This window comes from Ascaphus truei, chromosome 15 (genome assembly GCF_040206685.1).
Source record: "Ascaphus truei isolate aAscTru1 chromosome 15, aAscTru1.hap1, whole genome shotgun sequence".
In the NCBI taxonomy this organism is placed as follows: Eukaryota; Metazoa; Chordata; class Amphibia; order Anura; family Ascaphidae; genus Ascaphus; species Ascaphus truei.
The window spans coordinates 19,483,952-19,511,248 of NC_134497.1; the positions used below are offsets into that span (position 1 = coordinate 19,483,952).

The window sequence follows — 27,297 nt, forward strand, 5'->3', positions numbered from 1 at the left end:
AATGCAGTTGATGCGTTAGATTTATAGATTACTTAGATCTACTTAGATTTTGCAGAGGTTTTTGATACGGTTCCACACAAGAGGTTGGTGTACAAAATAAAGCAACTTGGACTCCGTAATAATATATGTAACTGGATTGAAAACTGGTTGAAGGACAGACAGCAGAGGGTTGTCATCAATGGAACTTTTTCAGGTTGGGCTAAAGTCGTGAGTGGAGTACCTCAGGGATCGGTACTGGGACCCCTGCTTTTTAACTTGTTTATTAATTACCTGGAGGTTGGCATCGAGAGCAAAGTCTCCATCTTTGCTGATGATACTAAATTGTGTAAGGTAATAGAATCAGAGCAGGATATAATTTCTCTTCAGAAGGACTTGGGGAGACTGGAAACGTGGGCAGGTAAATGGCAGATGAGGTTTGATACAGATTAATGTAAGGTTATGCATTTGGGAAGCAAGAATAAACAGGCGACTTACACATTAAATGGGGATAAATTGGGGGAATCCTTGATGGAGAAGGATTTAGGAGTGCTGGTAGACAGCAGGCTTAGCAATAGTGCCCAATGTCATGCAGTAGCTGCAAAGGCAAACAAGATCTTATCTTGCATCAAACGGGCAATGGATGGAAGGGAACTAAACATAATTATGCCCCTTTACAAAGCATTAGTAAGACCACACCTTGTATATGGAGTACAATTTTGGGGAACACTCATTAGAAAAGACATTATGGAACTAGAGAGAGTGCAGAGAAGAGCCACCAAATTAATAAAGGGGATGGATAATTTAACTTATGAGGAGAGGCTAGCTAAATTAGATTTATTTACATTAGAAAAGAGGCGTCTTAGAGGGGATATGATAACTATATCCAAATATATCCGGGGACAGTACAAGGAGCTTTCAGAAGAACTATTCACCCCAAGGGCACTACAAAGGACTCGGGGGCATCCCTTAAGGTTGGAGGAAATGAGATTTCACCAGCAACAAAGGAAATGGTTCTTTACAGTAAGGGCAGGTACAGTATGGGATTCATTACCCATGGAGAATGTGATGGCAAATACAATAGATTTGTTAAAAAAAAAGGCCATCTTTTTAGAAAGGAAAGGTATACAGGGATATACCTAATAAGTATACATGGGAAGGATGTTGATACAGGGAGTAATCTGATTGCCAATATTTGGAGTCAGGAAGGAATTTATTTGAACACTTATAAGATATCATTAGATAATGTGTCACTGGGGTTTCTGTTTGCCTTCCCCTGGATCAATATACTGTAAGTACGGATATAGGATAAAGTATCTGTCGTCTATATTTAACTTAGGTTGAACTTGATGGACGTATGTCTTTTTTCAACCTCATCTACTATGTAACCTTGAGTCCAATATTTAATTTTCATTCATATTTGTTATTATGGGGTGGCATTGTTATATTTGTTATTAAAGGGTGGCATGGTTTTGTATGATGGTCTGTGTCCTACGCGCTTCTGTTTAACACTATATAGGCATTTCTTTGACATACAGGGGTTCCCTCCTACAAGAAGCAGCTATTAAGACACCAGGAGTTATAACACTCTCATATCTGGACTTCACTTCATATAATGTGTTCACCATTGAGAATTAATATTGTCTCTCTTCCCTAAAACCACTGGAGGGCATATCATAAGGTGTCTCTCGCTCTCTCCCCTCCCCCTCTCTCTCCTCCAGCTTCTCTCCCCCTTCTTTCCCCTCCCCCTCTCCCTCGCTCTCCTATCCCCTACTCCCCCCCCTCTCTCTCCCCTCCTTCTCTGTTCTTGCTCCCCTCCCTCTCTCTCTACCCTCTCCCCTCCCTCCCTCTCCCCTCCCTCCTCTCTCCTCCCTTTCTCCTCTCTCCCCCCTCTCCTTCTCCCCTCCCTCCTCTCTCTCCTCCCTTCTCCCCTCCCTCCTCTCTCTCCCCTCCCTCTCTCTCCCCTCCCTCTCTCTCCCCCCTCCCTCTCTCTCCCCCCTCTCTCTCATACTCAACATTGATCATTTGTATATCCAGTGGGTTTCAGTTGCAGACAAACAGACCCTGCAAATAATTTTCGCAGGGCTTGTTAAATATGGCCACCGCCTTGCGTTTTCTAGGGGAATGCCTTATAACACATCGCTACCCACTGCCGCGCGCACCCCTCGACTTAGCAGTGATCCGATAACAAGCCTGCGACAAAACAGCGGGTTTTGTGTCACTAAACCACCAGGCGGGTATTAAAAGTGGTAGTGGCATGTTACATGGCTAAGCGCTTTCAGACTAAGGGAACGTGTGCTCCTGTGTTCTGTTTTTGCTCAGTGGATAATGGTCTGAATCCGGTGTGGCCTCAGAAATGCTTCCACTTTCTGATCACTAACCCGGAGTTCGCGTTCCTGCGTTTCGTGGTGTACGAGGAGGACATGTTCAGTGACCAGAACTTCCTGGCGCAGGCGTCGTTCGTGGTGCGGGGGCTGAAGACAGGTAGGGGGGAGCGGCTGAGTTCTGGGGGTACTGGGGGTGGGGGTGGAATAGAGAGGTGCAAGACAGTGATAAACTTCAGTGCTTTTTCCCTCCACACTATAGCCGCCCCAGAGGGGCTCTGGCACTGAAACGGTTAATAGAAGCCCCCATATTACAGCACTGCATGTCCCCTGTCCACCCCAGTGGTAACCAACCCCAGTCCTCAAGGGCCACCAACAGGGCAGGTTTTCAAGCTGTCCCTGCTTCAGCACAGGTGGCCCAGTCATTGGCCAACTCCAGTCCTCAATGGCCACCAACAGATGAGGTTTGAAGAATATCCCTGCTTCGGCATACTGATTGAGCCACCTGTGCTGAAGCAGGGATATCTTGAGAACCTGACCTGTTGGTGACCCTTGAGGGCTGGAGTTGGCCCACAAAGATGCACGTTAACACATCGATGCACACGCGCGGCCATTACCACGCTGATGCACCTTCCTTTCCATGCATATACTGCTGGCGTTTGCAATCCTTTGCTTTCAAACATTGATGGCTGCCCTGTGTAAAGATGGCCGCCGTTATTCTGGGTCTAGGGTATTTCCCGTTGTTCATGGCCTTGGGTCGACAGAGAATATCTAATCTGTTTGTAGGGTTACTCTGGCAGAGAAAGATACGTCTCGGGCGTGACGGCACGGACTGATATTTGGGTTCTTGTTTTAGGGTTCAGGGCGGTTCCCCTGAAGAATAACTACATTGAGGATCTGGAGCTGGCGTCGTTGCTCGTCAAGATAGACATCTACCCCAGCAAGGTGAGGGTGACCTGGAGCGGTGGTGGTGGTGGTGGTAGTTGGTGAATTCACGTGCGGGTTGATGAAGGCGCTAGTTCCGCCTGCCTGCAAATCCCCATTTATAGGTTGGTCAATGAAACGGACGGGATGAAATGATAGTGAACTCACTACTAGGTCGCTGGGGGCTGGGCACTAGTGAGCCCACTTATTCGTTGGTAAGAGATCAACATCACTAGTGAACTTGCCCATGAATGATCCAGGTAGGAGCTGTCCTACTAGGTATTTCTTGTGTATGTGGGTGAGAAATTGAGAGACCAGCCACACTATTGGTGAACTCTGGTGGGGCGGGAGGTCCAGACTACACTAAAAGTGAACTCATTGGTGAATGACTGAGATGGAACGAAGTTCACTTGTAGGACAACCGCTGCCTGGATATCTCGCCAACTTACACATAGGAAGAAGTTCACTTGTAGAACAGCTGCTATGAGTAAGTTGGTGAGATATCAACAACTGAGATGTCCTGGTCGTCAACTTATAAGTTGGTGAGATCCACACAAGATCTACACTGCTAGTGAACTGACGTGGAGGTTACTTAATGATCAAGATTGTAGCTACACTACTGGTGAACCTCATAGATGGACTGATCTAAAAATTAGCTCTACTTACAACTTGATGAGCAGTCCATAGAAGGTTCTAGTGAATGGACCTAATCGGTGGTGAGAAGCCCCATTGCCATCATGGGAAGGTTTAGGAGTGTGACCTGGATCGGAGACCGTTCCACCCAGAGGGAAGGGAATAAGGGGGGGAGGGGAGGAGTTGCTGACCACCATGTATATTCCGGCAGGAGAACGGGGAGGTTAACGGAGCCTCAGCTCCCCGGGAACGGATGAACGACCAGTCGGCCGGCCGAACCCGCGACTCACCGGCGGAATCGCGCTACTCTTCAAATCAACTGGAGGATTTCCGCGTCTCGCAAGAACAGCTGTCTGAGCATTTCGATAGGGAGCGGAGGTAACGCCTCGTGCTAAAACCGGGCTGTTCTAAACAAGGCAGCAATCTCCAATATCAGGGGGCTTAACACCATTGCTCAAGACCTCTTCCCCCCTCTCCCCCCGTAGCTCAATCAGTCCCTGCTTCAGCACTTCAGTAGTCCTTGAAGTGTTCATTTCATTTTGCCCAGTTGTTACTTGGATGACACGGCTTCTGACACGTGAGACGTTTATACGCTTCTTGGACCGGATCCACCCATCTCCGATAAGTCACTCAGCGGGGCGTTGGCTGACGTTAATGTGGCATTAAGACTAAACGTGTCTTCAAAGGACAATAACGTCTCATTATGCCATGTTTTCTCCCGTAAAGAACACAGATGTAATTCTAATGTTTCTGATGACATGCAAATGAGGCGTTGTTACATCTCATATCCACTTAAGCCCGATAAAGGTAACGCAGGGACTTAATATGACGTGAGGTCATACTTAAACGTGACATTACTTCCATACAAAGACTGAAATAGGGTTTTTATAAAGTATGCATAGCTGTAAACTCAGTTTGTTAAATTATATGTAACATGGCGTTATTTCCTTCTACTCTCTTTCTCATCTTGAATATAACCTCTATTTACCCATACATACCGTCACATTATTGGAAGTTATAGGGTCTGGATGGGAGTAACACTAAGTCATACTTACCGTCACGTTATTGGGAGTTATAGGGTCTGGATGGGAGTAACACTAAGACATACTTACCGTCACGTTATTGGAAGTTATAGGGTCTGGATGGGAGTAACACTAAGACACTTACCGTCACGTTATTGGAAGTTATAGGGTCTGGATGGGAGTAACACTAAGACATACTTACCGTCACGTTATTGGAAGTTATAGGGTCTGGATGGGAGTAACACTTACTTACCATCACGTTATTGGAAGTTATAGGGTCTGGATGGGAGTAACACTAACACATACTTACCGTCACGTTATTGGAAGTTATAGGGTCTGGATGGGAGTAACACTAAGACATACTTACCGTCACGTTATTGGAAGTTATAGGGTCTGGATGGGAGTAACACTAAGACATACTTACCGTCACGTTATTGGAAGTTATAGGGTCTGGATGGGAGTAACACTTACTTACCATCACGTTATTGGAAGTTATAGGGTCTGGATGGGAGTAACACTAACACATACTTACCGTCACGTTATTGGAAGTTATAGGGTCTGGATGGGAGTAACACTAAGACATACTTACCGTCACGTTATTGGAAGTTATAGGGTCTGGATGGGAGTAACACTTACTTACCATCACGTTATTGGAAGTTATAGGGTCTGGATGGGAGTAACACTAAGACATACTTACCGTCACGTTATTGGAAGTTATAGGGTCTGGATGGGAGTAACACTAAGTCATACTTACCGTCACGTTATTGGGAGTTATAGGGTCTGGATGGGAGTAACACTAAGACATACTTACCGTCACGTTATTGGAAGTTATAGGGTCTGGATGGGAGTAACACTAAGACATACTTACCGTCACGTTATTGGAAGTTATAGGGTCTGGATGGGAGTAACACTAAGACATACTTACCGTCACGTTATTGGGAGTTATAGGGAGTGGATGGGAGTAACACTAAGACATACTTACCGTCACGTTATTGGAAGTTATAGGGTCTGGATGGGAGTAACACTTACTTACCGTCACGTTATTGGAAGTTATAGGGTCTGGATGGGAGTAACACTAACACATACTTACCGTCACGTTATTGGAAGTTGTAGGGTCTGGATGGGAGTAACACTAAGACATACTTACCGTCACGTTATTGGGAGTTATAGGGCCTGGATGGGAGTAACACTAAGACATACTTACCGTCACGTTATTGGGAGTTATAGGGACTGGATGGGAGGAACACTAAGACATACTTACCGTCACGTTATTGGGAGTTATAGGGGCTGGATGGGAGTAACACTAACACATACCTACCGTCACGTTATTGGGAGTTATAGGGTCTGGATGGGAGTAACACTAAGACATACATACCGTCACGTTATTGGGTCTGGATGGGAGTAACACTAAGACATACTTACCGTCACGTTATTGGAAGATATAGGGTCTGGATGGGAGTAACACTAAGACATACTTACCGTCACATTATTGGATGTTATAGGGTCTGGATGGGAGTAACACTAAGACATACATACCGTCACGTTATTGGGTCTGGATGGGAGTAACACTAAGACATACTTACCGTCACGTAATTGGGAGTTATAGGGTCTGGATGGGAGTAACACTAAGACATACTTACCGTCACGTTATTGGGAGTTATAGGGACAGGATGGGAGTAACACTAAGACATACTTACCGTCACGTTATTGGGAGTTATAGGGACTGGATGGGAGTAACACTAAGACATACTTACCGTCACGTTATTGGAAGTTATAGGGCCTGGATGGGAGTATGTATGTATGTATGTATGTCTTTATTTGTATAGCGCCATAAAATGTACATAGCGCTTCACAGTAGTAATACATGTCATATAAATAGCAAATATAAATAACACATCATGGGAATAAGTGCTTCAGACATACTGTAAAAGTAACATTAAGGAAGGAGTCCCTGCTCCGAGGAGCTTACAATCTAATTGGTAGGTAGGGAGAACGTACAGAGACAGTAGGAGGGAATACTAGTAAGTGCGTCTGCAGGAGGCCAAGCTTTGTGTCATGTGTCCATGATTATCCAGTGCTACTCATATGCTTCTTTAAGCAGATGTGTCTTAAGGTGGGTCTTAAAGGTGGATAGCGAGGGGGCTAGTCGGGTATTGAGGGGAAGAGCATTCCAGAGGTGTGGGGCAGAAAGTGAGAAAGGTTTAAGGCGGGAGAGAGCTTTAGATACAAAGGGGGTAGAAAGAAGACATCCTTGAGAAGAACGCAAGAGTCGTGATGGTGCATAGCGAGAAGACATACTTACCGTCACGTTATTGGAAGTTATAGGGTCTGGATGGGAGTAACACTAAGACATACTTACCGTCACGTTATTGGGAGTTATAGGGAGTGGATGGGAGTAACACTAAGACATACTTACCGTCACGTTATTGGAAGTTATAGGGTCTGGATGGGAGTAACACTTACTTACCGTCACGTTATTGGAAGTTATAGGGTCTGGATGGGAGTAACACTAACACATACTTACCGTCACGTTATTGGAAGTTGTAGGGTCTGGATGGGAGTAACACTAAGACATACTTACCGTCACGTTATTGGGAGTCATAGGGCCTGGATGGGAGTAACACTAAGACATACTTACCGTCACGTTATTGGAAGATATAGGGTCTGGATGGGAGTAACACTAAGACATACTTACCGTCACATTATTGGATGTTATAGGGTCTGGATGGGAGTAACACTAAGACATACATACCGTCACGTTATTGGGTCTGGATGGGAGTAACACTAAGACATACTTACCGTCACGTTATTGGGAGTTATAGGGACTGGATGGGAGTAACACTAAGACATACTTACCGTCACGTTATTGGAAGTTATAGGGCCTGGATGGGAGTAACACTAAGACATACTTACCGTCACGTTATTGGGAGTTATAGGGACTGGATGGGAGTAACACTAAGACATACTTACTGTCACGTTATTGGAAGTTATAGGGACTGGATGGGAGTAACACTAAGACATACTTACCGTCACGTTATTGGGAGTTATAGGGGCTGGATGGGAGTAACACTAACACATACTTACCGTCACGTTATTGGGAGTTATAGGGTCTGGATGGGAGTAACACTAAGACATACATACCGTCACGTTATTGGGTCTGGATGGGAGTAACACTAAGACATACTTACCGTCACGTTATTGGAAGATATAGGGTCTGGATGGGAGTAACACTAAGACATACTTACCGTCACATTATTGGATGTTATAGGGTCTGGATGGGAGTAACACTAAGACATACATACCGTCACGTTATTGGGTCTGGATGGGAGTAACACTAAGACATACTTACCGTCACGTAATTGGGAGTTATAGGGTCTGGATGGGAGTAACACTAAGACATACTTACCGTCACGTTATTGGGAGTTATAGGGACTGGATGGGAGTAACACTAAGACATACTTACCGTCACGTTATTGGAAGTTATAGGGACTGGATGGGAGTAACACTAAGACATACTTACCGTCACGTTATTGGAAGTTATAGGGACTGGATGGGAGTAACACTAAGACATACTTACCGTCACGTTATTGGGAGTTATAGGGAGTGGATGGGAGTAACACTAAGACATACTTACCGTCACGTTATTGGGAGTTATAGGGACTGGATGGGAGTAACACTAAGACATACTTACCGTCACGTTATTGGGAGTTATAGGGTGTGGATGGGAGTAACACTAAGACATACTTACCATCACGTTATTGGAAGTTATAGGGCCTGGATGGGAGTAACACTAAGACATACTTACCGTCACGTTATTGGAAGATATTGGGACTGGATGGGAGTAACACTAAGACATACTTACCGTCACGTTATTGGGAGTTATAGGGACTGGATGGGAGTAACACTAAGACATACTTACCGTCACGTTATTGGGAGTTATAGGGTCGGGATGGGAGTAACACTAAGACATACTTACCGTCACGTTATTGGGAGTTATAGGGTCTGGATGGGAGTAACACTAACACATACTTACCGTCACGTTATTGGAAGATATTGGGACTGGATGGGAGTAACACTAAGACATACTTACCGTCACGTTATTGGGAGTTATAGGGTCTGGATGGGAGTAACACTAACACATACTTACCATCACGTTATTGGGAGTTATAGGGTCTGGATGGGAGTAACACTAAGACATACTTACCGTCACGTTATTGGGAGTTATAGGGCCTGGATGGGAGTAACACTAAGACATACTTACCGTCACGTTATTGGGAGTTATAGGGACTGGATGGGAGTAACACTAAGACATACTTACCGTCACGTTATTGGAAGTTATAGGTTCTGGATGGGAGTAACACTAAGACATACTTACCGTCACGTTATTGGGAGTTATAGGGACTGGATGGGAGTAACACTAAGACATACTTACCATCATGTTATTGGGTGTTATAGGGCCTGGATGGGAGTAACACTAAGACATACTTACCGTCACGTTATTGGAAGTTATAGGGACTAGATGGGAGTAACACTAAGACATACTTACCATCACGTTATTGGGAGTTATAGGGACTGGATGGGAGTAACACTAACACATACTTACCGTCACGTTATTGGGAGTTATAGGGTCTGGATGGGAGTAACACTAACACATACTTACCGTCACGTTACTGGAAGATAACCCAGCATTCTGCTACAGTAATGTGACGGTAACCCTGTGCTAATGAGATGTAGAAAGGATGCTGTGTTCGCATATAAATAGCTGCGAGGATACGTGGTAACCTCAGGGAACATCACGCCCGCTCCTGCATCAGGTACCGTCCCGTCATGTGCCCGGATTTAACACAGCTTCGTGGATCTGGCCCTAAATCTGCTTCTGCCTCTCCCCAGGGTCCCCCGCAAGACTCGTCTCAGTGGTGATAACCGGCTGTAGGATGAGCGTTTACGGGATCGCCTTTTCCAACCTCGCCGGACTGGTTGTCATAGCAGCGTTCAGCCGTCCGACCCGCGTTCCCGCTGGAGGGAACCGTCTGTGTGATGCCAACCAGGACACCCCGTGACGAAGCTACACGCTCCGTTTCACGCACACCAACCCCCCCATAAAAAAAAGTTCTTTGTGGGGGGTTCTTCTGTGTTCTATCCTCATTGTTTCCGGAAAGGGAACTATTTACCTGCAACCAAGACTTATATAATGCCTCGTATATTAGTGTGGCAATTAGCTGAAAGGCAAAGGGGTGGATTTTTTTTTTAACCCCTGCAATGCATTTGAAGGGATCAGCCCCCCGATCTCTCTTATCCTGCATTCTAAATCAAGCCGTTTCTCCTTTTTAAGGCAATTCCTGGGAAAGGGAGGAAGCGAACACACCACTCCCTTTAACGTCCTAGTTCCCAAAGCTGCGTTCCGTTTTTGGGGGGACAGTGGCAGTTATGGGGACAATCGCTGGATTCCCGTTGTCTTTTTTTAATTTTTATTGTCCCCTTCATTTCACTGCAAAATCATTCCATCATCTGCTGGAGAATGTTCTTTTGTGTGTGTGTGGGATCATTTCAAATGGCTGTCAGGTTTCTCTGTACCTGTGGCAATCCTTTCCACCCCCCCCCCCTCCCTCCCCTCTTGTTGGACCTGATATTAAAATGCTAATAATATAGGGTAGGCTAGTGCTTTGACTTTTACCCCCTTCAGTCATGGAGGGGCCATGCATTGCTTCTCTCTCCCCCCCCTGGCACTTAAGGGGTGTATGTATTCAGTATTGCAAAACCAACCATATGGTAGATGGTCCAGTGAAGGATTTAGTGCCAGGATTGTGTCGCTGCCCTCACTTGGGAGGGCAAGGAGGAGCAGAGGATTCTGGGAGAGCGGTATTAGCAGCCTCAGGGTCTCCCTCACGCAAAACCATTGCAGTTTTAAGGATCGTCTGCGGTAAGCAGCTTTTGAGAGGGTTGAGGAAGAAATGTGGGGTGTTGTGTGCTTGTTAATGTGGGGTGCACACTGAAGCACTTCAATGAGATTCCTAGGCACGGAGCTGAATGTCACTGGATGGGTTCCATTGTTACCTTCGATGCAACCGTTTCTAAATGGTTTATCCTCTTTGCACTGCTGGTAACGGACTCTGCTATATCCTGCAGATCACCTCAGCCAAATCACAAACTGAATTAAAAAGACCTTTATACTATCAGGTGGTTTACAGATCAAGGAAACGAGAAACATTACATTATCTGTGCCTGTATAAAACCCAGGCAGCTGATAGGACCGAGGACTGGTAACATCTATATAGTCCAGTGCCTGAACATGTATCACACCTTCAATTAATTCAGCTTTAAAGAGATAGGGTAGAAATGAATGTATCCCCCTCATAATCAGTCTCACTCCTAATCATTTCAGAAATTCTCTCACCTCACTCATCCTCTCTGTCAAACAGTATTAATACAGACCCCCCCCCCCCCCCCTCCATGTCTATATGCCATTGCACACTCAGACACAGCACGCAGCTGTGTAACACAACTGTGGGATTGCGTACACTCCATTCCTCGTGTCCTGTATAATAACCCGCGCGGGTTCCTGTGTGGCAAGAATCTACCGTTGCTGTTCAGAATGTTTGATGTTCTGGGGGGGAGGAGGTGGGCGGGCACAGCCAACTCCAGTCCTCAAGGGCCCCCTGTTCTGAAGCAAGGATATCCTGAAAACCTGACCTGTTGGTAGTCCTGGGCACTGGCGTTGGCCGCACCCTGTTCTGTCATTTTATCTGTACACGAGTATATAACCTTTTGGAGTCTTCAGCTGTGTCTGACCAAATAAACCAAAAAGGAGGCGTCCTGAGGAACCTTGGGCCCCTCATGCAGCAGAAGAGGCCAAATTTGGGTGACCAAAGCTGTATTTCCGACACCTATTTTAATATTGGGAAGCTGACATATGGGAGGGGTTTGCTTCCCTCTGGCTCCTGTTGCAGCATGTCACTGCTGATCAGGGCCGCACCCAGGCAAATCCCCCTCCTCACTGGCCATCCCACAAGGAAACCGATACTGCCGTTTTTCCCCCTCCCCTATTAGCAAAATGTTGGTTTCTTTACAGTTATTTGCCAGGCACCTTGTTAATTTGTTCAAACTATTTGAAATACCTTATACAGAGCCCCCATATAAAAAAAAGGTGCAGTTCCCCCTGATTTTTAAACTGTTACATTCGTCCAAAACTGAAGCGATCATGGCTGCTAAACTGGTTACCATGGACAGCACTAGACTTCAAAAAGCCTCAGAGAAGATGAAGTCTGCATGGAATTTAGCACGGTTTGGGCTGGAGTGCCACGCTCACCCTCGGGATACTGGGCTGTTCATCTAAAATAAATGTAAAATCAGAAACCGCTAGGAAATAAAGTTGGTCTTTTTGTTTCAACAAAACTCAAGTGCCAGATCGGTCATTTATGAGAGAGATGGTGGGGGGTGGGGGGGGTTGTAACTGCACTTTAAGATGTGACAGTGAAGGGGAAACAGCAAGTTTGGGGGGTAGAAGTGTCCTACAAAATGTGCCTTGTCTGGCTCCAGGAAGCCTGTGCTGTTCTGGCGTTTCCAAAAGCAGTATTTGCCTGAGACTTGTGTTGTACATTAACGCTGACGTGTATCAGTGTGCGCGTATTACCGGCACAGGCTGGATCCACCATTAAAACAATTCCTTTGAATAATTCGGTGTCTTCCTTTATTTCTCTATTAGCGATTCGGTGAAAGCGATGCAGTACGATGTTTGGGGGGAAAAGAAACCATCAAAGTGGGTATTACAACAAGGAGGTGCAATTAAGGCACAATATTTATTTATTTAAAAAAAAGAAAAGAATTGTGGGACTGTTCCCAGCTCCTCTTCTCCTTAATGCACAGAGGGGTCACTTGGCAAAAACACACCAAAAAAAAAACCACTTTATTTTCTGTAACCAGTTAATTCACACATTTTTTCACTAGAATTTTTTGCGTAAGAAAGTATCGGTCCATGAATACTAAACTGTTACACGTTTGTAATGGTGTTATATAAATAAACTTCAGGCCCCAACACACACACGTATACACTGACACAGCACGGCGACACGAGGGCGTAGAGAGAATTACAATGCAATTAGAAAGGATCACGCGGTCGAAAAATTGAAAATGAATGCGGGAGAGTTCAGATAATTGTACGTGCACCGACAGTGTCGCTTGCAATGGACATACTAGCAATCCTTTTACACCAGCTGTGGCCAACTCCAGTCCTCAAGGGCCACCAACAGGTCAGGTTCTCGGGATATCCATGCTTCAGCAGAGGTGGCTCAAAGACTGAGCCACCTGTGCTGAAGCTGGGATATCCTGAAAACCTGACCTGTTGGTGGCCCTTGAGGACTGGAGTTGGCCCGTCCTGTTTTAGACTATGTCCCGGAGGCTATAGGGTCCCAGAAATCCCTTTTCCATTCCTACACCGTGCTGAAAATGCCACTCATTCACTTGCTTTCTTCACCCCCCGGTCAGGGGGAACCAACTTTCCAAGTGCGTCCCAGCCGTGCTCCACGTTGGCTGCAGGGTTTTACTCCTCCTCTTGATTAGCAAGGTCCATTAAACTTTGCAGGTGTTCAGTCTGCTTCTGAAAAACAATTCATCGTCAATAAAAAGCAACATGGGGATAATCTGGGGCATTTTCTTGTACATAGTGTGTTACGATCTGGAGTGTTCCCCCAATTTCCAAAAGACATTCACATCGCAGTTAGCGATTCAGTCACACTCGGGGGAACGAGATAATTTACCCAGGGATTCTCAACTCCAATCCTCAAGGGCCACCAACAGGGCAGGTTTTCAGGATATTCCATCTTAAGCACAGGTGGCTTAGTCTTCGACTGCAACCCCTGTGCAAGCTCTTCAACTGAGCCACTGAATCAGCCACTGGTGCTGAAGCAGGGATAGCCTTAAAAATCTGACCTGTTGGGGGGGTCTCGAGGACTGGCGTTAGCACCCGTGTTACCGCAAACAAACAAGAAGATGGTTCCTGTCCCAAGGAACTTGCAATCTAAAAAATGTGAACTGTACCAACCCCAGGTGGCTCAATCAGTCCCTGCTTCAGCACAAGTGGCTCAAACCTGTGCTGAAGCTGGGATATTCTTAAAATGTTTGGGGGGCGCTTGATCCCTGACCTAGCCCTAAAAACAAAGACTGAGCCTCTGATTGAGCCACCTGTGCTGAAGCATGGATATCCTGAAAACCTAACCTGGAGTTGGAGTTGAGCACCCCCCTGGGTTAACTGCTAGGGTCATATTGACACCCAGTGTGTGTGTCAATAACAAAAAGGTAAGGGAGAAAAAGGCAGAGAAACCCAACTTATTAAAGTTCAGGTTACAATATTTGCATACATTGTGGGCAAACTATTACAAAAATGAATTAAAGGGGCTTTGCAACTGTACGACACTCCAGCAGCAGAATGGTTAAACATATAGTTGCAATTAGTACAAAAAGGATGTGAGATGGGGACAGAAAAAGGCCCGATCTGCAGTTCCATGCACAAAAAAGGAAAAAAGAAACCCTTTAAGTATTCTGGAAAAAAACCATGATATGATAGTCCACACGTCCCAATCCTTTGCCTTGTATTCTGCGATATTATTACATATATTTATATAGAACGTCTCACCCGCAATCCGACACTTTCCCTATTCATACTGTAAAACGCAGCAAATTGCTGCTTCTTTAAAGCTTTAATCCCCCATATTCCACTTCCATATACACTGTTATCAGTGTACTATACACACTGTTAATTTGCAGAGCGTTACAGTATGAATAAAGAAAGTTTGGGATTGCGGCACACAACACTCATTGTGACGCGCTTTGCGTCCCATTGGAAGAAAAGTGCTATATGAAATAAAATTATTATTATTATTGAGCCCTGTTCTCGGTTAGGACACACTGCTTCCTATTGGCACACACAACGCAGATGATTTAATAAATCGCTGGAACCAGGGGAACCAACACGCTAAAAACATAACATTTAATCCATCTAAAGAACAGGGGATTTAAGTTAAGGACACCGCCATTTTTTGTAACGGTTGTTATATTGGGGGGGGCCTTCGGCTCACGGCAATGACGGTATGTATTACTAAGTGAACGGACTTTCAATTCTAAATTGCCATAGGAAGTTACACGGACACCATTATCTTGGAGTTTGCAGGCGGAAACGACAAGCACACGTGGATAAAGTACAGATGTTCCTTACCAAGCTGGATTGAGGACTGTGGATTTAAGGCCTGCAGCGCGTCCGAGCCGGCCTCCTGAGCACCCGGTTCCCAGCACTCGCTGCTTTCCGACACCTCCGAAAACCCATCGTACGTCCCTTTCTGGCTCCCTGGCCTATCGCCGCAGCTAGACAGCTGGTCCTCGCTACCCGTGTCCGACACCGCCTGGTTCTCCTCCTCCAGCTTGCCTGCAAACAAAACATTCACCTCGTCTGCCGACACCCCGGTCTTCTCGCCTGTGCCGCCTTCCAGGTCGGGGTCGCCAACACTGCGGTGCGGCTTCATATCCGGGGTGCCTTTTTTGTAGCGATCGTACCATTTCAACTGTCCGTTTTTAAACGAATATCTACAGTCCCCAAACCAGCGCACCACGTCCGCCCGTGGAAGACCCGTCTGCTCAACCAGGTCGTCGTATTCCGGGTTTGACGGCCATTGCGTCTGAATGAATATTTGCTTCAGCAGGTCCCGTTGCTGGGCAGTTTTCTTGTAGTATTGCCTGTTTTTAAGGGGGGACGAGGGCCGGCTGTCCCCCTCGGTCGCCGGGCTGCTTTCGTGATCCTCCGCCATCTCCGTGTGGTCGTTGGATTCCGTAACGCGCAGATCCTTCAGGTTGATTTTGATCGGGTTCACCTTCCTCTCGGCGGAGGTCTGGCTGCTCTCCGTGTTCGTCGAGCCGTCGTCGCCAGAGGCTTTCAGCTCATCGCCAGAGTCGTCGTCGTCTTCCTCCTGATCGACAACTGCCGCCTTTTTTTCTTCGGCCGTCTTCTTCCGCTTCTCCGAGAACCAGCCGTCTATTTCTCGCCGGGTCATTTTGGTCTCGGTCCGTAAGCGGTTGACTTCTTCCTCGGAAGGGAAGTTATTTTGGAAGAAGCTGCTCTCCAGTGCTCTGATCTGCTCAGGAGCGCGCTCTTTATATTTAGTAGGTGTAAAGTCTGGCGTCTGATGCCATGACTGTCTCCTTGGTGTATGTGGAGTGGATTGAACAGTCGTGGGCAACGTATAGTTGATCTCTGGATCCTTTAACATGGTAAAAGTCATTTCGGCCCCAGAATCAATCAATTGGTCATTTTTTTCTGCTCCGAACACCGTTTTATTACGCCAGTGATACCTCTTATCGCTAAACCATTTTCGAACATCTCTAGTGGTCAGTCCTGTACTTTTGGTTAATCGAGCGACCTCAACATGTGACGGAAACTGATTCTTGTAGAAGCTGTTCTTGAGGGTGCTGAGCTGATGCCTCGATTTTTTGCACCTAGAAAGGTTTGTATCGCACCAGCTTTGAGACAACGTGCTGGCCGATGGGGTCATCAAAGACGGAGCTGTGGTGATGACGGTCCTAGGTGACGAGGTCACCCTAGCAAAGGTGGTCGTGTGCTGGGTTGGGATAGGCGTCATGGTTAACGCGATGGAAGTGCCGGCTCCCTGGATCCCATTAGTAATGATGGGTTGAGTTACAAGCAGACCACCGGCTCCTTGGGGTTGACCAACTATCTGTCCAGGTAAAGCAGCCTGGAAGAGATGCCGGAAGTTGGCATTCGTTACAAGTGGAGCGTTCAGCACAGTTATAGTTGGCTGAGGCATTGGCTGTGGGATGGACTGGATAACCGTGTTGAACATCTTTTTCCTCGAGTCCTCTATCTCCTCGGGGGACCAGCTGATGCCTTGTTTCAGTCTCTGTGCCGTAAACCAGATCTTGATCTGCTCTTCCGGATATTTCGTCACCACCGTTAAATAGCAAAGCTCGGCCTTTGTGGGGTAGGGGAATTTGGTGAAATTGTTTTTCAGGAAACAGTTGGAGTCCATGGCTGCATTGTATGTCGGAATGCTGCTTAGAGGAATCATTACTTTCGGGAGGGATTTTGCAGTGGGAAGCTGGTGGTTGTGTTGTAGGTATTGAGGCTTCTGTATGACTGATGGTTTAGCCAAAATTGGTGTCACTAGGGAAGGAACTGATGCAAACTTAGGCTGCAACACCGAGTGTTGAGCGTTTATCGACACAAGTTGGGTCACCCCGGCTTGTAGCATAGGGACATTGCTTATGATGGAGCCGTTGATTGGAGAGGCAGTCACCGTATTGGAGATGGACTTGTTCACTGATATTGGGCCATTGTTGAGCACCAGGTGGCTCTTTTTGTCACCCTCTTTCACCACCTGGCAGATATTATCCTTCATCGTCAGGATTTTCTTGGTTTCCGCCTTGTTTTTTATGCTCTTCATTATCGGAGTTTTGGTCACTGTAATCTCCGAATAATCGTTGACGCTTTCGTCTTGATGTTCTTTCTCCAAGTCGATACTGATGCCATTGTCGCAAATGCTTTGCTCCACGACGGTGTAGCTCTCGTGCTTGGCCACGCTCCATGTGAGGCTGGCGTCCCCACAGTGGCACTCGGCGTTGTGCGCTTCCAGTTCTTTCGGCTCTTTCACCAGGAAGCTGCACGCGATGCAAACGTACGAAGGGTCTTCTCGGAAATCCAAGTGCTTTGTGTCCATGTGTTCAACAAATGTACTTGTGTCGTGAGATCCAAAATTACAGTACTTACAAAAAAAACTCTTGCCGTCTACATTTTGATGCCCGTTTGGCTGCATCTCATTATGGCTGGGAATTATATTGCTGACGGACAGCATTTCTGGCGACTCTTCCTTGGGGTCTTTCTCCTTGAAATCGTCCACGTTATCTGCCCCAGTTCCTACTGCCAGAGTCTTAAGTGGTATCATACATGGTGTGGTGGATTTTCTTTTGCTGGCCATGGCTACGGTTTGCCAGCTGAGCGGCTGCAGTTTGCCAGCGGAGCAGCGTCGGGCAGGAAGCTGTGCGTGACGCTATCAAACCGCCAAGATCCCAGCGAGTCTGTGACGCATGAAACGTGTTCAGAGCGTGATGTCCGGCCTCAATCCAGCGCAGTCGTTATAGACCTAAAATAGAAAAGTCAAAGCGATTAAAATCTGTTCATTAAATGATTTCTAAAGTTAAGTGGAACTATTTAATGCAAAGCTTTATATTTTAATTTTATTTAACACATTTGTATCTGAATTTAGGCACAAATGAGAATCAGATATTCCTGTTCCGCTGCTTCGTGCTAACCTGGCATGTTACGCTCTTAAGCCTGGGACATAGTCCCACAGACCCCGCTGAGCCGCGCTGAGCAGATGAACTTACCCCCTTCATCTGTGATCAGCGCGGCATTAGCAGCTGCTTCCGCATGCGTGGGGAGGCTGAGAAATTCTGAGGAGACAGGCAAGTTTAAAATTTGCCGCTCAGGGGAGCGGTCACATGACCGCTCCCATTGGATGGGAGCGACGGACTAGCCCCGCCTCCCGCCACGCCTCCATTCCACGTCTTCACCCCGCCCCCAAAGCGCGCTCACTGCCTCGCCTGCCAGGACACAAAAAAGCTCCAGTTTGAGCAGGCGAGGCAGAGCAGGAGCGCTGATCAGCGCGGCCTGAGGCCCAAGTTACGCTCAGCAATAAAGCATCTGTAGGAGAAGTAGCAAAGATTGTGATTTATCTGCAACAGGCTCGAAGCGGTTAAAACCAGTCAGCGCTTGGGGGCAGTTGCTCTGGTTTTCAGACAAAGTGCGGCAGCATAGATCAGGGGTGGGCAACTCCAGTCCTCAAGGGCCACCAACAGGTCAGGTTTTCAGGATATCCCTGCTTCAGCACAGGTGGCTCAATCAGGGGGGCAAAGACTGAGCCACTTGTGCTGAAGCAGGGAATGATTGAGCCACCTGTACTGAGGCTGGGACTAATTGAGCCACCTGTGCTGAAGTAGGGATATCCTGAACACCTGACCTGTTGGTGGCCCTTGAGGACTGGAGTTGGCCGCTCCTGGCATAGAAGCATTACAATGCTATACAAGACAGGGGAGAGGGAGAAAAAGTTGGCACACGTGCAAAATAAATAGAATAGATACGTTTATTTTATATAGAGTGCTTTTCTCCCAATGGGACTCAAAGCGCTTCACAATTACAGTATAGTGCAAGGTACATAGGATTTTTATACAGTCCCTGCCCCGCACAGCTTACAATCTTTGGTTTCGGGACCTTACTCAGACAGACCAGCAGTAGTGACCTACTATTTATACCCCCAGATGGGAAAATGCTGGGGTAAAAGGAAAACACGGCACCAAAAAATGCAAACACCACATTATAAAAATCACGGAACCACCCACCTGTGACACCCAGTGTTACATTATGTACCCAATCTAAAACAAACGCAGCAGGGGAGATGGGGTAAAATGAGGCAGATATAATGCAACGCTGATTAACCACAGCACATGAAAAACATCAAGATACACAAAATGGTTTTTGTCCCACCAATATCAATGATTCACTACGTCCAATGTAAGATTTTAACTTCCTTAAAAAGGCCGAATAAATAACTGATAAGCCCCCTGGAAAAAGAAAGCAAATGTTCAGTATAAATATATGAGGCCCGCGGACGAGGCCCGCGGACGAGGCGCCTCGTTTCTATGCAGTGGAAGAAATACATAAAACAGTATAATATCGGTAGTGTAGGGCCTGCTGAGTTGGTGTTACCGTGACGTGGTTGAAGCATTAAAATGTTTAGGCCAAAGGTTTTAACTAGATGACCACACTTATGAAGAGAGTATGAAGAGATACACAGCAAGGCTGGGATTATGGTCCGTGCGCGGCCGCATGCGAATTTGGCTGCAGGAGATTGTAGACGCGATGCGGGGGCGTGGCGGACACGTCCCAAAGCATGTTCGCCCTCATTGGCTGAACCAGTTCACGTGCGTGGACGTCACGCGACAGCCGCCTGAAAAGACACAAAATCTGTTGTATTTTCAAAACGCTGCCGCGTCTATGCGCCTCTTCGCCGGCAGGCACTGGGGTAAATTGCATAGCCCCCTACAGCAATGCCGGCACCATAATCTCAGCCTAATGTACTAAATCATTTGTCATGTTGGCTGTAGCAATGAGGTCTCGTCTTTTGTTGTATACTTCAGGCAGAATTTCAGTAGCGCTCCTTTTGACACAGTATTGGGTTTGGGTTCTGAGCTTGTTCATAGAAGTATTTATCTTGGCACGCCTAGGGTGCTCGCAGGACGATCGCGCATCACCACATTTGATCAGGAACACACTATATATAGCTGTCGTCAGCACTCACCAATGTTACAAAGGTCCTTCTTATGTAATCCGCAACAAAAATACAACCCAGGAAACCAGGGGGGTGGGAGGCTCGGGCCTATCTGCCCTGTGACAAGCTCCTTTCCAGCAGAGAGAGCTTTAATAGGACTACCGCTGGGCACCCGATTCTCCGAGAGGACAAACTGATCTAGCATGCTAACTCAGGGGTTCGCAAACTGAGGGGGGTGCTGCGGTTAGAGGCCCCGCGCTCTTCTACAAGGCATTTAAATTAAATGCCGGGGAGCACGCACTTCGCCATGGCAAAGTGGCGTCAGAAGATGCCGGACACCAGGTAAGGTGGGAGGGGGGGTAGGAGAGGGGGCGGGGCGCGCAGACTCAAAAGTTTGCGTACCCGTCCTAACTACTGCGACGTATCAGGGCCGCTGAGCAGAGAAACGTTTCCAAGCGCACGCTCTGTGTGCGAGGACACTGAATGAAGGGGATTTTTCCCCGCTCCGTATAGAAGACGTTACACATACATTAGCACAGAGGGTCTCAACTCCAGTCCTCAAGGGCCACAAACAGGTCGGGTGTTAAATCTCATTCACCAATGGGCGGCAAGGGGTCCAATGGAGTAGCACCACTTGGTACATGTGGCGCAACATGTTTAAACCAACAGAGGTTATTTTTTTTGTTTGTTTGTTTAAATAGGTGGAAAGCCGGGGGTCTCAGAGAACAACTGCGTTCATTTCAGCCCTGGGGACCCCCTGCTTCCAGAGATACTTGCCTCCATACATACGCCAGTATCTCTGTGCTGTTTCAATGTCCTGGTTACGCTGGCCAATAGGAAGTCGCAAGGGATGACGTCACGGCTTCCTATTGGCCCGCTGGACATTTAAGCCTCCATTATGTTAGACTGAAAGCACAGCCGCAGTGACTAACGGCACCCCCTTCGGAGGCAAGTATCTCAGGCAGCAGGGGGTCCCCGGAGCTGAAATCAACGCCGTTCATCTCCAAAGACCCCGTGCTTCAATTCTACTGTATTAAATAGAAAGCAGAATTGCCGGTTTAACAATTCCCCAGCACAAAGTTACACGGGGTATTTTGTTCGCCTGGGGATGCAGAATTTCCCAGAGCTGCTTCAGGTAACTTTACACATAATTCATCATTGATGACAGCAGCAGGATAGGCAGAAAGCAGTCAATGCATGTGCCAGAGGCAGAGTGTGTCATCAAAAAGGAACGGGGGGTTAGGGTGTTGGGGTGTATAGGGAGGGGTATAACAGGACAGTGAGGGGGAAGCAGGATGTTGGGGTGTATAGGGAGGGATATAACAGGGCAGTAGGATGTTGGGGTGTATAGGGAGGGGTATAACAGGGCAGTTAGGAGGCAACAGGATTTGGGGTGTATAGGGGGGGATATGCAGCAGGTATAAACATGGCAGTTGGGAGGTCATGAGAAGGTTTGGAAATGTGGGGACAGGAAAAAACAGGTAACCAGATGTATGTATAACAAGGTATCAGGATGTACAAAGGTATTGCCACCAGCAAAACATTGGTGAATAGAATAAGTGAACTCATGTTCAAAGACGAGCAGAATATAAGCAGAATAACAGCCCCCATCCGCTGCGTGTGTTCATATCCCAATAGCTGTGCGATGTAGGTGGAAGGGTTTGCTATGTTTTCCTAGCGTCGCTCACCATACAGGGCCTATTCTCCGAGGAGTACGTGAGCGCTGGATTTGGCTGTGTTTTTCCGCTCACTGAACTAGAGACTCATTGCAACGATAGGACAAACTGTTCCAGGTATTAACTGGCTGCATTTCAATTTACTCCCATTTGCCGACTGTTTTGCACAAGACCCCGGACGTTTTCCAGTTAAGTTACAAAAGGTCAATGGTGCAGACAGGCACGGAGAGGGGAGTCTCACATTCGGACAGCGCTATATTGGTGGAAGGGAATTGTGGGCGGCTGAGCTGTAAGCGCCAATATTTTTATAGTACCAAGCCCCCACGTATACAAATACTGCCCACGGGATCATGAAACCAGCAACAACCCTGTTTGGGGAGTGCAGCAATTCCAAAAGATACAGTAGTCATTGCTCAATAAAATGGTAGGTTTATACAACACGTGTATGTGTGCACGTACATATGTGCGTGTGCACGTACATATGTGCGTGTGCATGCAATATATACATACATACATACATACATACATACGGCCCGACAAACTGGGCCAAAACCCCTCACCGCCCCTCCACGACACTTACCTGCGGCGGGGTCCGGTTGCGGGGTCCTGACGGCGTCTCCTGGCCTTCTGCTATCTTGCCGCCTGTAAAATCATGTTTTTCTCCTGCAGCACTATTCAAAATGGCCACATGTTGCCATGGTAATGGGACGCGGTGTGGTGCCGCAACGTCACGCTGTCCTGTTACCATGGCAATGCGGCATCATATGATGTCGTGCGGCCATTTTTAATAGTGCTGCAGGAGAAAAACAGGATTTTTAAAAGATCAAGACTGAGAAGACCGGGAGACTCCAGGGAACACTGCTGCAGGTAAGCAGTCAACAGCACCACTATGCAGTCGCCCCTGGCGACCGCATTTGTCGAGGTGTGTGTATATACACAGATATAGATGGATATATATATATATATCTATATCTATCTAATCATCTCTCTCTCAAAATGTATCCCACAAGGGGAAACAAGAACCTGTATTTAAGAATACATAGCACACTGAGTTCCAACGTTTCGGTCCAGAAGGACCTTCCTCAGGGAAGTGCTGGACAACGATGGCACAGAAACATTTTTATACCCAGACGACACTCCTATGGCGGCTGTTGTCTGCACACGTGGCCATGCAGCCAGGCGCACAGCAGTGAGGACTGGAGCAGTAGCCTTATAAACAATGATAATACTATGCTGTCTGGAAGCAACTCATTAAGGGCTATATTGTCCAAGCAGTCATCTGGCAGACAGATCTTACAGCTCAATCAAGCGCCCCAAAAAATGGTCTTATGGCAGAAGACTGCTTAGTCAACATGGGCCAATCAGCATTCACAGTACTCAAAGCAGCAATCTGCACTACACCATTTATTTATTTTGAAGCCCCCTTTTCTTTTTCTCATAACCAGATCCATTTGGTGCCATTTTTAGCAATTCCACCTTTTTTTTAAATCCAGGAGATATTAGTTACTGAAAAATGGACCCCCCCCCCCCCCAGGAGGTTATAATGGCTACTTCCATTCACGCATTAAGGCAGGAGTGGCCAACCCCAGTCCTCAAGGGCCACCAACAGGTTCTCGGGATAACCCTGCTTCAGCACAAGTGGCCGGGTCTTCGACTGCACCACCTGTGCTGAAGCAGGGATACCCTGAAACCCCGACCTGTTGGTGGCCCTGGAGGACTGGAGTTGGCCGCCCCCTGCATGAAGGCAACAGCGGATGTCATGGTAACGCTGCCGGTAAAAGAAATGAACACGTAAAAATTCTGTAAAATAAGTTATTTCCGAACGCACGCGACACTGCCGCTACATGAAAGAAGAAAGATTACAAGCAATATCATCCCTGGCCATACTTGATCACACGATTTACACCCCTTCAGAGTGCGTTCACGATGGCAGCTGTTGCCTTGCCTGCCAGCAATAAGGGGGTTAAATCCGGCCTGCCCAGAGGTAGCAGCCTTGTGCAGGTCCGGGCCGAGTTTCCATGATGCGGATTTCCTGTTTTTCCGTGCCGTGTTCTCACGGGGAACGCTGGATGGGCTCTGGTTAATGACGCATCGAGCCATGTAAATCAGGAACGGTCTGCTGCATTAAACACACTAAGGCAGGGGCGGCCAATGCCAATCCGCTAGGGCCACCAACAGGTCAGGTTTTCAGGACATCCCTGCTTCAGCACAAGTGGCTCAGTCGAAGAAATAGATTGTCTGCTAGAAACTGACTCTTTCCTCTTCATCGCCATCACAAACGTCACGTGTTTATAATGCCACAGATTGATGCACATTGTTGGCAAAGGGGGCCTGTGACGGAAGGTGTTAAATATGGCTGCCACCCACAAGGTGTGCAGAAATGCCTAATAACTCTGCCTTCTAATAGTTTCAGCTGCGTTGACCCAGCGGGTCCAGACAGCTGAAGGCCGCTCTGGATCGACTCTCAAGGGGGGGACAAAAATAGAGGTTTACAAGGGCCAATAGGAATTGCATCACACTCCTGCATCACAAGGGCCAATAGGAATCCGCAACATCTTCCTTCCCGCCCACGTGATACAGAAGATTTAACCAAGGCCGCGATTACAGACTGCACGACGGCGCAAACAAAATACAGCAGCTCTATCAGGCCGGCCATAGAGTGTGCGACAGCACAGCAGAATTTTGAAGCGACAAACTATTTTATTTTTCCATGCGACGACCGCATCACGTGAGCGGTTCAGCCAATGAGGGCGAACCAGCCTGGTGATGTCACGGCCACGCCTCCCCATCAGAGTGCATGGATGGAGACGGAGACGCTCAGTGAGTAAAGACACTGACTGGCACGGAGTGTGAAGCAGGGGAACCTGGTTCATATCCCTGTGTTGGCTCCTTGTGACCTCGGGCAAGTCACTATCTCCCTGTGCCTCAGGCCAAATGTCTCTGTAAAGTGCTACGTAAAACTAGCAGCGCTATACAAGAACAATTATTATTATTATCGCTCGGGTGACAGGCTCTGTCGCGCGCACGCCTGCACTATAAATGAAGTCTTAGACAGAATCGACGCTGTGTTTATCTGCCAAGTACCTCAGGGCCAAGGGGCCGCAAAGCTTCCCGGACGGGGGAACGGAGGAGGGGGGAAAGAGTCAGCTCCCCTAAATGCAAAGCGCACGCTTTTAAGTGGGGCTGGTATTTTCAAGGGCACTTTGTGACCTTCAAGACTAAAACTGCCACAAAGTGAGGACGACGCACGATTTTAATTTTATTACGCTGGTAAAATCATTCTGTAATATTTTGAATCCGCCGAAGGAAAAAGCCGTTTGCCGAGCAGAATTCTTTGTCCGATTCAGGCGGCGGTGACAAGGCCAGGATCTGAGAGCATCGCATGCTTCACTAGTTACATTAGGCAATACTGGTACAAAATCCCTGCTTTCTACCGAGCGCGTCTGACCTCATTTTATACAATTGTCACCACGCCTCTCCTCTCCGCTTTGTTATGTCGCACAATTAAAAGGGCGGACAAAAGTGAACGCAAGACCACGGCATTTTTTAGGTTAAACATTTAACCCATTAAGAGCTCTTAAAAATACATATATAATTATTCTTGTGCGATCTCATTAACTTCACATTTCCTTGGCGAACAGGAGTGTTTTACAATCTGTCTGTTGGCGAGGAGACTGTTTGCAGGCCTCACAGCCGCCGGTAAACGCGTTGCTCAGTTTGTTGGCACGGTGACGACACCATTAGTAAACCAGATACAAATAGATAGCGGATAGGCTTGAATTTCATTTTTCCAGAGAAACGCAGTGTATTTCTTACAAAGATGTAAATAAGGGTGACGACGTTTCTAAGGGAGCCAAATTACACAGATTAGTTTAATTTCTACCTTCGAATGTCCCTCACAGCAGCACAATGTTACGCGGGAGGCGTTTGCTTAATGTACTCTGAAGGTTTTAGATTGTAAGCTCCTCTGTTGCGCAGGGTCTCCCTTTGGGTTATGAGAACCTTGCATTGTAATTTTGCAAAGTGCTGCATAAACAGGTGGCGCTATACAAGTGTAATCTCCCCCCCCCCCCCCCATGGGATTACCATGGCCTTAAAGGGTTAATGGCGCTGACCCGCAGAGCGTAATGCCTTTTCCGATTACATGGGGCTGGGTGCGAGTCAGCAGGTACTAAGCCCTACCCAGTGTTTGGAGACAGAGACGTCAATTGGGGATATAGATATAGATTATAGATATAGGAAGGGGAAGGTTCTGGAGAGTAGGTTCCTGGAGGGGTGAGTGGAGGAGCCTTAGTGTATATAGTTGAGAAGTATGTTCCTGAGGAAGGACCCGTCTCCAGTTATGTTCTAGCTACCCTTCACATAGTGTCCTGAGATATGGCGAAGGTGAACCCCGCGGTTCACAGAAAAGGCAGGCACGCCACAGCGTTCTTCCTGAGGGAGATCCCAGGGTGCAATAGGAACAGCCCTACAGGCGTCTGTCCTAGTCTGTCTAGAAATGGCAGCTCAGAGTGTAATGGGGTGTAGGTCGATTATCCATATTGCAATGGCCAGAGCCCGAGAAGGGGCCCCTAGTGAGAGTAATGGACGTTATCCAGAACAGAGACCGCTCAAGTCATTAGAAAGCATCCAAGTGTCCGCACCTCCTCAGTGTGTTAAGTGAGGCCGCCCCGGGGACGCAAGAGTGACAAGTACAAGCAATCCTGATGGAATCGATGACATCCGGAACTACGTGTACCGTGTATGGCTGACAAGAGCCCTCGTAAAAGGGGGCAAATAAAGAGAGTGTTTGTACTACACAAGTTCCTGGCACCCATCATTTCTATCTTTGCTACCTCATCGTCCAGCTGCACGACACCTGCACCTTGAGTAAGGTAATGCCTTCCGAGTAGACACTACTAGGGAAACTGATGTAACCTCCCTAGGAGCCGGGCAGGGAGGGTTAAATAAATAACATTATACAGGTGTTCTGCACACTACCTGCACATGTAAACAGATACCAAGTCTCACACAGAACACCACTTTGATGATCCCAAAAAAAGAGAACGCAGGTCACGTGGCTTTTTATGCTACCCTTTCTCTCGCTCTGTCCAGCTATAAAATACAGCAACTGTTGCACATTCACGCCTGGCTGCATAGAGGTCTGCAATAATTACTGTGGCACAGTCTGGGGAAAGCCGCTTACAATCCCAGTGCCGGAAACATACAACTTTGCAGGGATGGTGGGCTTCAGACAAAATTAATGAATGGCGCAGAAAAACCATATATGGATTACGATCAAATAAATTGAATGAGCCACCGAGTGCTGAAGCGGGGATATCCTGAAAACCTGACCTGTTGGTGGCCTTCTGAGGACTGGAGTTGGCCGTTCCCTACCCTAGACTGGAACAGGGATGATACACATCTCTAGTAATGAGCA

General features: G+C 47.2%; 2 protein-coding genes across 3 annotated transcripts in view; one reads left to right on the forward strand and one right to left on the reverse strand.

The window, feature by feature from the left end:
- The window catches only part of LOC142466357 (1-phosphatidylinositol 4,5-bisphosphate phosphodiesterase gamma-1-like), a 65,914-nt gene extending 52,927 nt beyond the window's left edge, over positions 1–12,987 (forward strand). Inside the window, 4 exon segments of the mRNA XM_075571208.1 lie at positions 2,299–2,460; positions 3,157–3,245; positions 4,069–4,235; positions 9,770–12,987. Of these exon segments, the coding sequence (XP_075427323.1) occupies positions 2,299–2,460; positions 3,157–3,245; positions 4,069–4,235; positions 9,770–9,812 (461 nt within the window). The 3' untranslated portion in view covers positions 9,813–12,987.
- The window catches only part of ZHX3 (zinc fingers and homeoboxes 3), a 29,034-nt gene continuing 14,500 nt past the window's right edge, over positions 12,764–27,297 (reverse strand). Inside the window, exons 2-3 of one of the 2 annotated variants that reach the window (XM_075571891.1) lie at positions 15,087–18,018; positions 12,764–13,469 (exon numbers count right to left, since the gene is read on the reverse strand). In XM_075571891.1, coding sequence (XP_075428006.1) covers positions 13,462–13,469; positions 15,087–17,853 — 2,775 coding nt within the window. In that variant the 5' untranslated portion in view covers positions 17,854–18,018 and the 3' untranslated portion in view covers positions 12,764–13,461. Of the gene's footprint in view, positions 13,473–15,086; positions 18,019–27,297 lie in introns of both variants that reach the window. The other variant, XM_075571890.1, reaches the window with a different exon arrangement.